This window comes from Apteryx mantelli, chromosome 3 (assembly GCF_036417845.1).
Source record: "Apteryx mantelli isolate bAptMan1 chromosome 3, bAptMan1.hap1, whole genome shotgun sequence".
Classification (NCBI taxonomy): domain Eukaryota; kingdom Metazoa; phylum Chordata; class Aves; order Apterygiformes; family Apterygidae; genus Apteryx; species Apteryx mantelli.
In genome coordinates this window covers 24,871,742-24,889,385 of record NC_089980.1, presented here as the reverse complement: position 1 = coordinate 24,889,385, position 17,644 = coordinate 24,871,742, and the positions used below count along the sequence as shown (strand labels likewise).

Here is a 17,644-nt window from a genome sequence, read left to right as displayed (position 1 = left end):
AATAACTGGAAACAGAGACACTGAATCCTTTAGCTTTTTGGCATTATGGGGATTTTTTCAGATAAGGCACTCTTAAAAATTCAAAGCCAGATTTTCTGTTACTTGGATCTTTGCTCAGTTTTGATTTTTAATTCTTTATTTTTCTTTCTTTATGTGTGTGAATGGCTTTTTTCCTTTTGTATTTATATGGTCAAAAAACCCCAAGACAATTAATATTACAGTACTTTGAAGTCCTTCTGTTATTTATAGACTTCTTTTTTTCCTGAAATCAAACAGGCAGATATACTGCAATGATGAACATATTTTAACAAATCAACACAACTTTTAAATTCTATTGAGCCAGAGACCACAATACTTTCTCTCTTAAATCACAGAAAGACCTGTTGCCAACAGAATGAAAACTCATGGGTTCTAGTCCTGAAAATGCTTAATCTTATTCAACTGAATATGATCAGATTCTCTGCTGAATTACCTTGAAAAGACAATGGTGAATTTTGTTTGTTCAATGGATTTAGCAGTCACCATGCATATGTGACCATGTAGAATTTCACCCTACATTTTCATCATAAGACCAGGTCCTTCTTTTGTTCTCAACATTTTGCTGGGATTCTTTTTAATATACCCAGCAGTAAGTATAAAATCTAATAATTCCATCTCTAAATAATTACCAGTGTAAAATTCATCCTGACATATGTAAAATGCAGAAAATGTTTGCAGAGGGGAGTTCAGGCCTTCTGTTTGTCAGTATTTTTTGGTCATCACCCGGAACACAAGTTTTTTTAGAGGTGACTGTGGACATTGATCTGCTTTTATGAACCCGTAATTCTCTCCATGGCAACATATTGGGACTTGCAAGGAAAAAAAGAGAAGTCTTTGGGAGCATAATAAAGTGTCGAAGGGACCAGGGGTCACAATTAGCAAAATCAGAACGAGAGCGAGAAGAGAAAATGCCCGCCAAAATGAACTGCTTCAACAACCCAAAATGGCTAATTATGTAGGAAGAGAGACATCACACTAAGAATAACTATAATGAGCTTTGATTACACCGCGGCTTTTGCATTTTATTCCTTCAAATACCCACCAGCTCTTTGAAATTCAAGAGTTCTCTTATGTTAACATCAAAAGGTAAAAGCGCATGTAAGGCTGTATACTTAGTCACTGAGAGAGATGATTAGCAAATTAGAAAAAAGTCCAGGGTTTAAGAAAAAAGCAAAAAAAAAAGAAAGAAAGAAAAAATAGTCAGCACAAAGTGCTAATTACACAGTTTCTGAGCAACACCTGGCTTGTTTTGGCTCCTTTAATCAGACTCATTTCAGTTATGGCACAGACTCTATAAGGGTGCCTACATACTGCCTAAGGAACTAGGTACATGGCTTTATTATTTCCTTTTTTCAGAAGTGTCTGCATACACATAAGGCAATGTCACATGGGGAAGGTGTGAGTTGCTGACTGTCCAGGACATCACTTCTTGTACTTACTGGAAAATGAAAGGCATGATATTCTACCCACTAATTAAGTATCTAAATATTTGATGTGGTATTCACAGCACTTGTATCAGGACTTTTGCCAAAGGTTGTTTTTTGGTTTGTCAGCAAGAGGTAAATAATTAAATCTCCTTATTCCTGCTATGAAGTCCCCAGCTGCAAATTTGAAGAATAAATAAATAAAGACCACTCAGCAGAGTAAACTGGATTGTCTCACCACCTAAGGGGCCTGTGCTGAAAGGGCTTCCTGACAGCATTTCTCAGTGACATTAACGGCTAACAGGTGACGACTCTTAAATCACCACAGTCTGGCTCAGAAAGAGAAAGGAAAGCATGCTGGAGGCTCAGCATTTAAGTTAAAAGGGAACAACAGTGTTATGCAGTGTGGAGACATGGAGTTAAAAGCAGATCTTAGCTACTCTCTCTCCAATCCCACTGCCACCAGGATTCAAGTGTCTAAAGCCATATTGCAACCAGCCTCCCCAAGACGTATCACAGATGAGAAAAGAGTAAGAGGGTGGCTTATTGTGGGTGTAGTGTAAAAGGGGCAGAAGGATGGACTGCAAACCTTTATGTGACAGTAGCTCTTGTGTCATGTGCCATGGAAAATCTGCTTTAAAGCCTGCCCTCTGCAGCACAGCCAGTACTGTAGGGAAAACCCTCACATGCCTGCTGGATGGTGGGAGGGATGAGAAGAAGGTACCACTAGATGCTGTGGGCAAGCTGCCATTCCGTGTCTTTGCAGGTTCACATGCAGCCTCATATTGGCACCTTGCACTCAGGGATCTACCACAACCACTGACACAGGGGGCATAAGGAGGGGACATGGCCTCAGCATGGTCCTTCACCTGAGCTTAACCCAGCTCTTCTGGGAAGCTCTCCTGCCCTCTTTTGACCCTCGTAGCTTCAATGCGACATACTATTTCTCCTTTTTGTCATGGTGGCCAAAACAGGCATACTGCTGCCACAACCGCACAAGGACCATAGTGCCTTTCTACTGCTGCTAGGGCAGAACCCAAAACCATTCCCACAAACAGCAATACTGAGTAAGAACATCTGAAGTAATGACAACTGTGCAAGAGATAAGCATGCTCAGGTAAGTGTTCACTAGTGGAAATTAGGAAGGCACGCTCCCATGGGCAACATGGATGAATAAAATGCAGCATGCAAGTTGAAGGCAGGGCAGGGCTGAAGGGAGGGTGTCTGCGTAGCTCATCCAGCAGTGGGGAACATGGCCCCATGAAAACTGTCTGCTCTGGGAAGCCTGGATGGAGGGAGACAGGGAGCTGGCAGGAGTCCCAATACAGCACTCCCACCATTCCTAATTTAGGGTTCTGATGCTTATTTGTGGCCTTCTGAGCCTTTGCCTTGTTTCCCTTTGCTGCCATCAGTCTCCTGGGGGTAACTGGCCTCAGAACTCCAAGGGAGCTCAGGCATGCACTTGGACAACCAAACACTGACACTCCTCTCTGCCAGCAGGCTGCCAGGCAGGACAGCCTTGCACACTCCTCTCCTGTCGAGCCTTTGTGAGTGCTGACTGGCCATAAAGCTTCCAAAACTGCCCCTGACCCTTTGGAGAAAGCCATAACACAAAAGACCTGATGATCTGGGAATGAAGCATTAACCCAGGTCTTTTGCATCTCTGTCTCCCTCCAACCCTGCTCCTTGCTTCAAGGGGAGGCAGAGTTTTTCCTCCCTCCTGGTCCCCAGGGATGGGTGCTCACACCAAGGCTTGCTCTCTGCTGACTTCAAGATGATGCCACATCAGATCAAGCCCTTAAAGCACAATTTCCACACAGTGGTGGCTGCTTCTCTACATGTGAGTGTGCTGATGCCTGCAGAGGAGAGATGGCAAAAGAAAGGGGCAATACTCTCACAAGCAAGTCACACAGTGTGTGAAGGTGTCGTGATCCTCCTAACTACAATGTGTTTCATGATGGTGAGGCACTATTACTCATCACGTTGAGAGCCCTAACATTCAGTGTGACCCTAGACGATAATGAGTCCAGCTCCTTTGCTGGCCTCACTGTTCTTTCCCCTCCAGTGACTGCTATGCCCTCCTGGATGTCCTTCAGCTCCCCCTGTGGAAGAGCCAGGCAGCTAGAGCTGGGGACTGAGATGGATTTTCTTCTTAAATTCAGGCTAGCACAGGACAGAAAGAGAGGGAAGGAGAAGAAGAAAATAAAGGTTTCAGAAAAACAGGCTGTGTGTTCTTTATTCTCTTCTTCACTCCTGCCTTCTCTCCTTGGGTTTATTCGTATGGTCCCACTCCCATACTGTTGGAGCATCTTACCATCTTTAATGTACTGAGCCTCAGAACATGAAATGCATGAAACCGAACCACAGTGAGATAAGAAACTTGCCCAAGGTCATTCCAAAAGCAGATGGCGTAAACAAGAATCCAACGACAGTCTCTTAACTGCCAGTGCAGTAAAAATTTTCTCAAAAGCCACTTTTCCATTCACCCTCTCCTTTCTGGCCTCTGCTCCCCTTCTCTATTTCCCCTTTTTCATGACACCCAGCCCCTACTACCTGGACACTTTTACTTATTCACATAGTTACATAGACATTTATAAATGCTGACTACATCATTTGCAGAGATTTGGGCATTCAACAAATTTAGCTTTTTTTTCCTCCCCCCTCTTTTCTTCCAGCTGGCAAATGGTCAGAGAAAAGATCACGAAACTCTTTAATTAATTCATTATTCAACACAGTCCACTAGCTTTTCCCAGTAGTTCTGATGATGCAAATTGTTCATAAATGAACCGTCACAAACATTCACAATGTGGCTTGTGTAACGGGTGCTGCACAGGCCAACAGCAGAAGCCACATGTTGGCATCTTTACTTTATGGGCCACAGCACTTGCATCCACACCAAGAGCCAAATGCAACATACTGAGTCTGCAATACAGCTCAGCCTTAGCACTCAGTTAAAATTAAAGTACTCAGGCAAAATCTTGTAAAGCTTTCAAGTGCCTATGGAAAGGTACAGGAATAATAACATCTCCTGCTCATCACATATGTGGTTCATTCTCTAAGAGCTGATTTGCCGAGTTGGGACAATGTGACATGGACCAGCTTCATTCCTTTCCCTTCTAGAGTGTGCCTTCACTTGCATTTCCCTCTGCCATCCCTTCATGTTTACTACACCCACTAATCTGCGTGAAGAGTACTTCAAAGGAGGCTCAAGATTATGGCTACTGTCAGGCAACCTAAGGCTATATCACATCTGCCCTTAGCTATGGGCAAATGCCCACAAAAAGTAGTCCATGGAAGGTGGAAGATGAACAGTTGGATGGTGAAGCAGTTGCTGTGTGAGAAGTGTTCCCTTTGGGGGATTAGTGCTCTGTCTCCCCATTGGTTTGGACAAGCCAAGCAATTTTTTCCCTGTTTTCTGGTTCCTATAATGGAGGTTAATAGACAACATTCACTTTGCAGTGGGATTGGAAAACTTAATTAAACTGGAACTCAGGAAACTGGGTTTGTAACCCAAAATCTTCTGCCATTCATGGACAAGTCACTTCACCTCTCTTTCTCAGTCTGTCCATCTGTCACCTGGGTTATACTGAAACCAAGAGCACACTGCTCTCTGCACACAGAGATGTACTGATGAAAATAGGGTAGAAGAGGTGGCTATTTTCATCACCGCTATGTTCAACATACCTTCCAAAAAGCAGAAAGCAGTGTCAGAATGACAGGGTTTATTTTGGCTGGCACATGGAAAATGATCCATGTTGTTAAAGCTACCATGGGATAGAGATATCTGGGAGATCTAATTAAACTAAGCATTTGCTGAGTGAGGGAAAGAAAAAAAAGGCAGATCAGTCAGAAGGCACAGCAAATTAACCTACAAAGTCTGAAGAGGCAGATGGGCTCCGAGCTGAGTCCAAAAACAGGCAGGAAAATGGCAGTGTGTGCACAATCAGGGCCAGTGAAGGGCAAGGCAGGAACCATGTCATCAGCACTGCTGGCCACCAAGGGCTGGTACCCTTAGGACCTAACCTTGAGCCAGGCAGTCAGATCAAAAGCAAACTTGTAAGTGCTGCATTCAGAAGGAAGAAAAAGGAGAATCCTGATGCCAGGAGGCCTTCTCTAAACCACATGGAACACAAAAAGGAGGTCCATTTCCTAGTGGTTAGTCAGGAGAGCTTAGGATCTCATCCAAGTGAGTGAGAGGCAGGGGAGACAAGGACTGAAGCTTTCAGTCTTGTAGCATGTTCTCACTGCCTGGGTTTGTCCCACCTGTAGTCCAATCCAAGCCACACTCTGCAATGTTGTACTGGAGGATGCTCCACAGAGCCCTGGCACCATTTTGAAATCATCCTCCGGGAAACTGAGCTCTCACTGGGACCCACTGCTGGGGAATACCGTCCCACAGACAAACACAAGACAAAACACAAGAGCTGGAATCAACAGGGGCCTGTGAGTGGGGAGGAGTGGCATGCAGGACAGAAGCTGTGAGTGAAATCACAAGCAACAGGGTAAGAAAGTCAGTATAGCCACCTAATCAAGTCAAACAAACACAAGGAACAAGAAAGGAAGCCACTTTCCATGTAGAAATCAAGAACTTCAGAGGACAATATCCCAGAGGAAGAGGGAAGAATTCTAGCTATCTATATTTCTAACTGTGCCATCATTGCAATGGACTGATCACATCTCTCTAATGAAGCCCGATATGGGGAATCTAGGCATAATGGGCATGTCACGGGTCTAGCATCTCTCATGTGGCAACATCACTCGTGGCCATGTCTGCCAGGCCAGTCAGGTACTCAGTTATGGAGGAGAGAAGAGATTTAAGATCATCATTGCACCTTACATGTGTTATAAACATTCTACATCTCAGGAGGACTGTGCTTGGCTTTGCCTTTGGATCTCCATTACAATGGATTTTGGAGGATGGTAAACTCACCCAAGGTATTGTAAATATAACAGAGAGAGTCCAGGATCAAGGAGGTGGTACACAACATAAAGTGTCAGTGCTATGCATGTCTGAAATCCATACACACTAAACAGAGAAAGCAAGGACAGATTATAAAGTAAGAAGTGAAGGAGATCAGATTAGGGGTGAAACCATAAAGCAAAGCAAGAATTCGATTCCAGAACTGTCAAGCTCACTTGTAGCAATGAAAAAATTCACCTGAGAAAGGATACTGTTCTCAGAAAAGAGTCCATCGAGCTCACAAAAGGAATGGGGCACAGATGAAGTCCTCACCAGCAAAAATAAATCTACCCCCAGGCAGCAACCCCATCTGATCAGGACTGACAATGGCAAGGGCCCCCTGGAGAAGTCATGGTTTAACTGACTAGGTTTTCAGCAGGGTGCACCTGGGCTGCAATTGGACCTACATTAACACAGCTGAGGGATTTCCAGCAAGATTGTACTGGTTTTCCTCACCTAATCAGACAGCTTGAGGAAAGGTGCCTGCATGTGTCCCCCACTCTACAGAGGTTTGTCCATATCATGCAGCCAAAATCCTGCTTGGCAACAAGCACCCGGAACTGATACAACAAAAAGCAACAGGATCAAGGGCCTCACTGTCCTTCAGGCAAACAAAGATGGTTCTAGTGTGCTCCTGTGGCTAGACTGCTCCCGCATTGTGGCTAGCTCTTTTTTTTCCTGAAGAGCAAATAGGAACTGGCCATGGGCAGGTACAGGATCTTGGAGCCTATTGCCTGACTCACTGCTAGCAAAGTCTTAACTACATGGGCATGAAACACACCTGCAAAGCACTTAATATTGACACATAATAGAGCTGACCCAAGCTTGCTAAGCAGTATCCCACCAGCCAAGACACAGACAGACAGACCTCTCTAAAGGTTTTGGAGGATACACCTTATAAAATCTTTCCACAATAGAGCTTGTAGATTCAAGGCACATATTGGCAATAAACTCTAATTTAAAAAAAAAACCTGCAGTGAAAAGGAAACATTTACTGTATCTACTATGGCAAAATGTAGCCAAGAACAAACCAACAAATGAAAGAATGGCCACATGCCCAGAGCTCTCCACAGTGTATCCAGAAGACCATAGAAACTGTCCTTGAAAATCTAGTTTGCGTGTGCACCATCAGAACTCTCAATTATCAAGCCTTCCTGGCATTTGATGGGTCACTGGAGAAGCTCAAATAGCAATACTAGAGCAGACATCTGCAGAATAATAGTTGTCCTTAGACAACTGGGACAGAATACAGCTGAGCTCTGATACCCAGCTGAATTTAAAAAACATTATCCCAGACTCTGTCTAATCTTACATCTTTCCAACAAGAGTGTCCAGTACTAGACCCTGCATAGGGAGCACACTTATTCACTTTCCTGAGCATTTCACTGTAAAATACTACCTCTTACAGACTTGTTTTCTTGCTAGTTTCCACTTGGCAGTTGTTAGGCCCAGTCATTTCACTGGGGTGAGTGTATAGAGATTCTACCTTTATTCATGAAAATCTCTAGCCCACTCACCCTTTAAGAAAAAAAAAAAGTTTACAAATATATTCCAAAGAACTGAGAGCTCTTACCTTCGAATTGTTCTTAGCAAGGTAGACCTGGCCTCATTGTGGAAGGTAATGATAACGCTGGTTGGCGGGAGATCTGGACGATAGTGCAAAGTCATACACCTGAGGAGGGAGAAAGATGAAAAGGTCATTCAAGTGCTGAAATTAAAAATGGGATCTCATTTCATTAACAAAAGCCTTAGAGGTAGGTGGTCCTCCAGCCACTATTAAGGGTGAGTTTTTCCTGCATGAATCCTATCTGATGGAAACCAGAAACCCAAGAGTAAGTCACTGAGGATTAAAGCAGAGAAAGAGCTTAACTGTCATTATTAGGAAGGGATGGGAATGTAGGTGCCCTCTTGCAATCCTTTTCTCTAACCACATTAGCTTCCCAGTTAGCATACTCTGTTGGAGTCATCAGCTTCCCACATCCATAGGAAGTGGGAAGAGAAAGGCGTTCCCTCATCAGAATCATCCACCAGCGAATGGTTGTCACCAGTGCCATGTGGTGACGTGACCCAACTTACAAATATCTGGTTCCCTTAAACTGTTAGATGTTGTAAACTTAGAGTTAAGAAAACTACAGCTCCTCTTTAGAAAAGCAGAGTTCAATCAGCTGTGATTTTCCAGACTGGGTGTCAAGAAACTTGTCCTCTTCTCCTGACCCCATGGCTGACCCTGGCATGACCACGGGCAAGACAGCTCACCTCTCTGTGCCTATTTCTCCACTATGTTGTATTTCATCTGTTCGAACTAAAGTCTCTTCAAAGCAGCATCTCCCTTTCATAAATGTTTACACAGCACTTGGCACAATGGGAACCCGTTGTCAAGGCACCAGGGATTCTGGGTACTACCATAAAATAACAAACAACTCATACTACGCCGTTTCCACTCCTTAACCCCTCAGGATTTTATGTTAAAAATGGTGTAAAACCAGAAGGTGAAGAAATGTTCTGCAAATTTGTAAAGGTGATGGACTGAACAGTCTCCAAGTCCACCATGGGGTAACAGCCTTCTCCCCTTCACCCCACACTGTGAAGTATAAATTCCACTAGTACCACACGAGGCCTGCAGGACCTTTCTACTGAGATACCTAAGATTCTCCCTTTCATTCCACCAAGGCTTAATATAAAAAAAATGAAAAGTAATGGATCTCAAAAAAGAGGAATAGTCTTTAAAAGGCACTTTTAATAGCTTATATCGGATATTGCGCCTTTGAAACTGAGAGCAAAATCTAATCAGCTTTATACAAGATAGGGCATGCTCTCCTTCAGTAAAGATACTTGGCACTGACAAGAGCATAAATGAAATAAGATATGGGACTTTGAGTAACTGATGAATAGCAAGGGTTCTTGCAGCTGTAATTTGAAGTACAATCTTAGGGTGAGGGTTGAAAGAAGGAATAAGCGAAGAGGCGCCATGGGCATGGGTCGCAAAAGGGGCTGCCAAAGGAAGGTGTTTGCTGCCAAGAGACCCCTCCTGCGAGCACTTTCTGGCCAGAGACAGAAATCAAGGCTCTTAATCCCAGCAGCCGCTCCAAAAAAGTGCCAACTCTTAGGGTTAGGGTTAGGGTTAGGGTTGAGAGAAGGAGAAAGCATAGAGGCAGCGTGGGCATGGGTCGCAAAAGGGACTGCCAAGGGAAGGTGTTTGCTGCCAAGAGACCCCTCCTGCGAGCACTTTCTCGTCACGGCCAGAAATCAAGGCTCTTAATCCCAGCAGTGGATCCAGAAAGTGCCAACTCTTAGGGTTAGGGTTAGGGTTGAGAGAAGGAGAAAGCATAGAGGCACCATGGGCATGGGTCTCAAAAGGGACTGCCAAAGGAAGGTGTTTGCTGCCAAGAGACCCCTCCTGCAAGCACTTTCTGGCCAGAGACAGAAATCAAGGCTCTTAATCCCAGCAGTGGCCAGAAAAAAAGGCAGCTCTTAGGGTCAGGGTTAGGGTTAGGATTGAGAGAAGGAGAAATCATAGAGGCACCATGGGCATGGGTCTCAAACGGGGCTGCCAACGGAAGGTGTTTGCTGCCAAGAGAACCCTCCTGCGAGCACTTTCTGGCCAGAGACAGAAATCAAGGCTCTTAATCCCAGCAGTGGCCAGAAAAAAGTGCCAACTCTTGGGGTTAGGGTTAGGGTTGAGAGAAGGAGAAAGCATAGAGGCACCATGGGCATGGGTCGCAAAAGGGGCTGCCAAAGGAAGGTGTTTGCTGCCAAGAGACCCCTCCTGCGAGCACTTTCTGGCCAGAGACAGAAATCAAGCCTCTTAATCCCAGCAGTGGCTCCAAAAAAGTGCCAACTCTTAGGGTTAGGGTTACGGTTGAGAGAAGGAGAAAGCATAGAGGCACCATGGGCATGGGTGGCAAAAGGGGCTGCCAAAGGAAGGTGTTTGCTGCCAAGAGAACCCTCCTGCGAGCACTTTCTGGCCAGAGACAGAAATCAAGGCTCTTAATCCCAGCAGTGGCCAGAAAAAAAGGCAGCTCTTAGGGTTAGGGTTAGGGTTAGGATTGAGAGAAAGAGAAAGCATAGAGGCACCATGGGCATGGGTCTCAAAAGGGACTGCCAAGGGAAGGTGTTTGCTGCCAAGAGACCCCTCCTGCGAACACTTTTTCGTCGCGGCCAGAAATCAAGCCTCTTAATCCCAGCAGCGGCTCCAAAAAAGTGCCAACTCTTAGGGTTAGGGTTGAGAGAAGGAGAAAACATAGAGGCACCATGGGCATGGGTCTCAAAAGGGGCTGCCAAAGGAAGGTGTTTGCTGCCAAGAGACCCCTCCTGCGAGCACTTTCTGGCCAGAGACAGAAATCAAGGCTCTTAATCCCAGCAGTGGCTCCAAAAAAGAGCCAACTCTTAGGGTCAGGGTTAGGGTTATGGTTGAGAGAAGGAGAAATCATAGAGGCACCATGGGCATGGGTCTCAAACGGGGCTGCCAAAGGAAGGTGTTTGCTGCCAAGAGACCCCTCCTGTGAGCACTTTCTCGTCACGGCCAGAAATCAAGGCTCTTAATCCCAGCAGTGGCCAGAAAAAAGAGCCAACTCTTAGGGTTAGGGTTACGGTTGAGAGAAGGAGAAAGCATAGAGGCACCATGGGCATGGGTCTCAAAAGGGGCTGCCAAAGGAAGGTGTTTGCAGCCAAGAGACCCCTCCTGCGAGCACTTTCTGGCCAGAGACAGAAATCAAGCCTCTTAATCCCAGCAGTGGCCAGAAAAAAGAACCAACTCTTAGGGTTAGGGTTAGGGTTACAGTTGAGAGAAGGAGAAAGCACAGAGGCACCATGGGCATGGGTCTCAAAAGGGGCTGCCAAAGGAAGGTGTTTGCTGCCAAGAGACCCCTCCTGCGAGCACTTTCTGGCCAGAGACAGAAATCAAGCCTCTTAATCCCAGCAGTGGCTCCAAAAAAGTGCCAACTCTTAGGGTTAGGGTTAGGGTTCGGGTTGAGAGAAGGAGAAAACATAGAGGCACCATGGGCATGGGTCGCAAAAGGGGCTGCCAAAGGAAGGTGTTTGCTGCCAAGAGACCCCTCCTGCGAGCACTTTCTGGCCAGAGACAGAAATCAAGGCTCTTAATCCCAGCAGTGGCCCCAAAAAAGTGCCAACTCTTAGGGTTAGGGTTACGGTTGAGAGAAGGAGAAAGCATAGAGGCACCATGGGCATGGGTCTCAAACGGGGCTGCCAAGGGAAGGTGTTTGCTGCCAAGAGACCCCTCCTGCGAACACTTTCTCGTCGCGGCCAGAAATCAAGACTCTTAATCCCAGCAGCGGCTCCAAAAAAGTGCCAACTCTTAGGGTTAGGGTTAGGGTTGAGAGAAGGAGAAAAAATAGAGGCACCAGGGGCATGGGTCGCAAAAGGGGATGCCAAAGGAAGGTGTTTGCTGCCAAGAGACCCCTCCTGCGAACACTTTCTCGTCGCGGCCAGAAATCAAGCCTCTTAATTCCAGCAGCGGCTCCAAAAAAGTGCCAACTCTTAGGGTTAGGGTTCGGGTTGAGAGAAGGAGAAAGCATAGAGGCACCATGGGCATGGGTGGCAAAAGGGGCTGCCAAAGGAAGGTGTTTGCTGCCAAGAGACCCCTCCTGCGAGCACTTTCTGGCCAGAGACAGAAATCAAGGCTCTTAATCCCAGCAGTGGCCAGAAAAAAGAGCCAACTCTTAGGGTTAGGGTTAGGGTTGAGAGAAGGAGAAAGCATAGAGGCACCATGGGCATGGGTCGCAAAAGGGGCTGCCAAAGGCAGGTGTTTGCTGCCAAGAGACCCCTCCTGCGAGCACTTTCTGGCCAGAGACAGAGATCAAGGCTCTTAATCCCAGCAGTGGCCAGAAAAAAGAGCCAACTCTTAGGGTTAGGGTTACGGTTGAGAGAAGGAGAAAGCATAGAGGCACCATGGGCATGGGTCGCAAAAGGGGCTGCCAAAGGAAGGTGTTTGCTGCCAAGAGAACCCTCCTGCGAGCACTTTCTGGCCAGAGACAGAAATCAAGCCTCTTAATCCCAGCAGTGGCTCCAAAAAAGTGCCAACTCTTAGGGTTAGAGTTAGGGTTACGGTTGAGAGAAGGAGAAAACATAGATGCACCATGGGCATGGGTGGCAAAAGGGGCTGCCAAAGGAAGGTGTTTGCTGCCAAGAGACCCCTCCTGCGAGCACTTTCTGGCCAGAGACAGAAATCAAGGCTCTTAATCCCAGCAGTGGCTCCAAAAAAGTGCCAACTCTTAGGGTTAGGGTTAGGGTTACGGTTGAGAGAAGGAGAAAGCATAGAGGCACCATGGGCATGGGTCTCAAACGGGGCTGCCAAAGGAAGGTGTTTGCAGCCAAGAGACCCCTCCTGCGGACACTTTCTCGTCGCGGCCAGAAATCAAGCCTCTTAATCCCAGCAGTGGCCAGAAAAAAGAGCCAACACTTAGGGTTAGGGATAGGGTTAGGGTTGAGAGAAGGAGAAAGCACAGAGGCACCATGGGCATGGGTCTCAAAAGGGGCTGCCAAAGGAAGGTGTTTGCTGCCAAGAGACCCCTCCTGCGAGCACTTTCTGGCCAGAGACAGAAATCAAGGCTCTTAATCCCAGCAGTGGCCCCAAAAAAGGCAGTTCTTAGGGTTAGGGTTAGGGTTACGGTTGAGAGAAGGAGAAAGCATAGGGGCACCATGGGCATGGGTGGCAAAAGGGGCTGCCAAAGGAAGGTGTTTGCTGCCAAGAGACCCCTCCTGCGAGCACTTTCTGGCCAGAGACAGAAATCAAGGCTCTTAATCCCAGCAGCGGCTCCAAAAAAGTGCCAACTCTTAGGGTCAGGGTTAGGGTTAGGGTTGAGAGAAGGAAAAAGCATAGAGGCACCATGGGCATGGGTCTGAAACGGGGCTGCCAAAGGAAGGTGTTTGCTGCCAAGAGACCCCTCCTGCGAGCACTTTCTGGCCAGAGACAGAAATCAAGCCTCTTAATCCCAGCAGCGGCTCCAAAAAAGTGCCAACTCTTAGGGTCAGGGTTAGGGTTAGGGTTGAGAGAAGGAGAAAGCGTAGAGGCACCGGGGGCATGGGTGGCAAAAGGGGCTGCCAAAGGAAGGTGTTTGCTGCCAAGAGACCCCTCCTGCGAACACTTTCTCGTCGCGGCCAGAAATCAAGCCTCTTAATCCCAGCAGCGGCTCCAAAAAAGTGCCAACTCTTAGGGTTAGGGTTCGGGTTGAGAGAAGGAGAAAGCATAGAGGCACCATGGGCATGGGTCGCAAAAGGGGATGCCAAAGGAAGGTTTTTGCTGCCAAGAGACCCCTCCTGCGAGCACTTTCTGGCCAGAGACAGAAATCAAGGCTCTTAACCCCAGCAGTGGCTCCAAAAAAGTGCCAACTCTTAGGGTTAGGGTTAGGGTTAGGGTTGAGAGAAGGAGAAAGCATAGAGGCACCAGGGGCATGGGTGGCAAAAGGGGCTGCCAAAGGAAGGTGTTTGCTGCCAAGAGACCCCTCCTGCGAACACTTTCTCGTCGCGGCCAGAAATCAAGCCTCTTAATCCCAGCAGCGGCTCCAAAAAAGTGCCAACTCTTAGGGTTAGGGTTACGGTTGAGAGAAGGAGAAAGCATAGGGGCACCATGGGCATGGGTCTCAAACGGGGCTGCCAAAGGAAGGTGTTTGCTGCCAAGAGACCCCTCCTGCGAGCACTTTCTGGCCAGAGACAGAAATCAAGCCTCTTAATCCCAGCAGCGGCTCCAAAAAAGTGCCAACTCTTAGGGTTAGGGTTAGGGTTAGGGTTGAGAGAAGGAGAAAGCGTAGAGGCACCGGGGGCATGGGTCGCAAAAGGGGCTGCCAAAGGAAGGTGTTTGCTGCCAAGAGACCCCTCCTGCGAGCACTTTCTGGCCAGAGACAGAAATCAAGGCTCTTAATCCCAGCAGTGGCCCCAAAAAAAGGCAGCTCTTAGAGTTAGGGTTACGGTTACGGTTGAGAGAAGGAGAAAGCACAGAGGCACCATGGGCATGGGTCGCAAAAGGGACTGCCAAGGAAAGGTGTTTGCTGCCAAGAGACCCCTCCTGCGAGCACTTTCTGGCCAGAGACAGAAATCAAGCCTCTTAATCCCAGCAGTGGCTCCAAAAAAGTGCCAACTCTTAGGGTTAGGGTTCGGGTTGAGAGAAGGAGAAAACATAGATGCACCATGGGCATGGGTCGCAAAAGGGGCTGCCAAAGGAAGGTGTTTGCTGCCAAGAGACCCCTCCTGCGAGCACTTTCTGGCCAGAGACAGAAATCAAGGCTCTTAATCCCAGCAGCGGCCCCAAAAAAAGGCAGCTCTTAGGGTTAGGGTTGAGAGAAGGAGAAAGCATAGAGGCACCATGGGCATGGGTGGCAAAAGGGGCTGCCAAAGGAAGGTGTTTGCTGCCAAGAGACCCCTCCTGAGAGCACTTTCTGGCCAGAGACAGAAATCAAGGCTCTTAATCCCAGCAGTGGCTCCAAAAAAGAGCCAACTCTTAGGGTCAGGGTTAGGGTTGAGAGAAGGAGAAAGCATAGAGGCACCATGGGCATGGGTGGCAAACGGGGCTGCCAAAGGAAGGTGTTTGCTGCCAAGAGACCCCTCCTGCGAGCACTTTCTGGCCAGAGAAAGTAATCAAGGCTCTTAATCCCAGCAGTGGCCAGAAAAAAGAGCCAACTCTTAGGGTTAGGGTTAGGGTTGAGAGAAGGAGAAAGCATAGAGGCACCGGGGGCATGGGTCGCAAAAGGGGCTGCCAAAGGAAGGTGTTTGCTGCCAAGAGAACCCTCCTGCGAGCACTTTCTGGCCAGAGACAGAAATCAAGGCTCTTAATCCCAGCAGTGGCCAGAAAAAAAGGCAGCTCTTAGGGTTAGGGTTAGGGTTGAGAGAAGGAGAAAGCATAGAGGCACCATGGGCATGGGTCTCAAAAGGGGCTGCCAAAGGCAGGTGTTTGCTGCCAAGAGACCCCTCCTGCGAGCACTTTCTGGCCAGAGACAGAAATCAAGGCTCTTAATCCCAGCAGTGGCCAGAAAAAAGCGCCAACTCTTGGGGTTAGGGTTGAAAGAAGGAGAAAGGGTAAAGGCACCGGAGGCATGGGTGGAAAAAGGGGCTGCCAAAGGAAGGTGTTTGCTGCCAAGAGACCCCTCCTGCGAGCACTTTCTGGCCAGAGACAGAAATCAAGGCTCTTAATCCCAGCAGTGGCCAGAAAAAAGCGCCAACTCTTGGGGTTAGGGTTGAAAGAAGGAGAAAGGGTAAAGGCACCGGAGGCATGGGTGGAAAAAGGGGCTGCCAAAGGAAGGTGTTTGCTGCCAAGAGACCCCTCCTGCGAGCACTTTCTCGTCACGGCCAGAAATCAAGCCTCTTAATCCCAGCAGTGGCTCCAAAAAAGAGCCAACTCTTAGGGTTAGGGTTAGGGTTACAGTTGAGAGAAGGTGAAAGCATAGAGGCACCATGGGCATTGGTGGCAAAAGGGGCTGCCAAAGGAAGGTGTTTGCTGCCAAGAGACCCCTCCTGCGAACACTTTCTGGCCAGAGACAGAAATCAAGGCTCTTAACCCCAGCAGTGGCTCCAAAAAAGAGCCAACTCTTAGGGTTAGGGTTACGGTTGAGAGAAGGAGAAAGCATAGAGGCACCATGGGCATGGGTTGCAAAAGGGGCTGCCAAAGGAAGGTGTTTTCTGCCAAGAGACCCCTCCTGCAAGCACTTTTTCGTCGCGGCCAGAAATCAAGCCTCTTAATCCCAGCAGTGGCCAGAAAAAAGAGCCAACTCTTAGGGTTAGGGTTAGGGTTGAGAGAAGGAGAAAGCACAGAGGCACCGGGGGCATGGGTCGCAAAAGGGGCTGCCAAAGGAAGGTGTTTGCTGCCAAGAGACCCCTCCTGCGAGCACTTTCTGGCCAGAGACAGAAATCAAGGCTCTTAATCCCAGCAGTGGCCAGAAAAAAGAGCCAACTCTTAGGGTTAGGGTTACGGTTGAGAGAAGGAGAAAACATAGAGGCACCATGGGCATGGGTGGCAAAAGGGGCTGCCAAAGGAAGGTGTTTGCTGCCAAGTGACCCCTCCTGCGAGCACTTTCTGGCCAGAGACAGAAATCAAGGCTCTTAATCCCAGCAGCGGCTCCAAAAAAGTGCCAACTCTTAGGGTTAGGGTTAGGGTTCGGGTTGAGAGAAGGAGAAAGCATAGAGGCACCATGGGCATGGGTCGCAAAAGGGGCTGCCAAAGGAAGGTGTTTGCTGCCAAGAGACCCCTCCTGCGAGCACTTTCTGGCCAGAGACAGAAATCAAGGCTCTTAATCCCAGCAGTGGCCAGAAAAAAAGGAAGCTCTTAGGGTTAGGGTTAGGGTTGAGAGAAGGAGAAAGCGTAGAGGCACCGGGGGCATGGGTCGCAAAAGGGGCTGCCAAAGGAAGGTGTTTGCTGCCAAGAGACCCCTCCTGCGAGCACTTTCTGGCCAGAGACAGAAATCAAGGCTCTTAATCCCAGCAGTGGCCAGAAAAAAGCGCCAACTCTTAGGGTTAGGTTTCAGGTTGAGAGAAGGAGAAAACATAGAGGCAGCATGGGCATGGGTCGCAAAAGGGGCTGCCAAAGGAAGGTGTTTGCTGCCAAGAGACCCCTCCTGCGAGCACTTTCTCGTCGCGGCCAGAAATCAAGGCTCTTAATCCCAGCAGTGGCTCCAAAAAAGAGCCAACTCTTAGGGTTAGGGTTGAGAGAAGGAGAAAGCACAGAGGCACCATGGGCACGGGTCGCAAAAGGGGCTGCCAAAGGAAGGTGTTTGCTGCCAAGAGACCCCTCCTGCGAGCACTTTCTGGCCAGAGACAGAAATCAAGGCTCTTAATCCCAGCAGTGGCCCCAAAAAAGAGCCAACTCTTAGGGTTAGGGTTCGGGTTGAGAGAAGGAGAAAGCGTAGAGGCACCGGGGGCATGGGTCGCAAAAGGGGCTGCCAAAGGAAGGTGTTTGCTGCCAAGAGACCCCTCCTGCGAGCACTTTCTGGCCAGAGACAGAAATCAAGGCTCTTAATCCCAGCAGTGGCCAGAAAAAAGCGCCAACTCTTGGGGTTAGGGTTGAAAGAAGGAGAAAGGGTAAAGGCACCGGAGGCATGGGTGGCAAAAGGGGCTGCCAAAGGAAGGTGTTTGCTGCCAAGTGACCCCTCCTGCGAGCACTTTCTGGCCAGAGACAGAAATCAAGGCTCTTAATCCCAGCAGCGGCTCCAAAAAAGTGCCAACTCTTAGGGTTAGGGTTAGGGTTAGGGTTGAGAGAAGGAGAAAGCATAGAGGCACC

The 17,644-nt window shown here is 48.1% G+C and overlaps 1 protein-coding gene across 1 annotated transcript in view; it reads right to left on the bottom strand.

Annotated features, from left to right (window-relative positions):
• GALNT14 (polypeptide N-acetylgalactosaminyltransferase 14) overlaps positions 1-17,644 on the bottom strand; it is a 169,076-nt gene that overhangs the window by 39,055 nt on the left and 112,377 nt on the right. Inside the window, exon 3 of the mRNA XM_067294683.1 lies at positions 7,997-8,095. Coding sequence (XP_067150784.1) covers positions 7,997-8,095 — 99 coding nt within the window. The remainder of the gene's footprint in view (positions 1-7,996; positions 8,096-17,644) is intronic.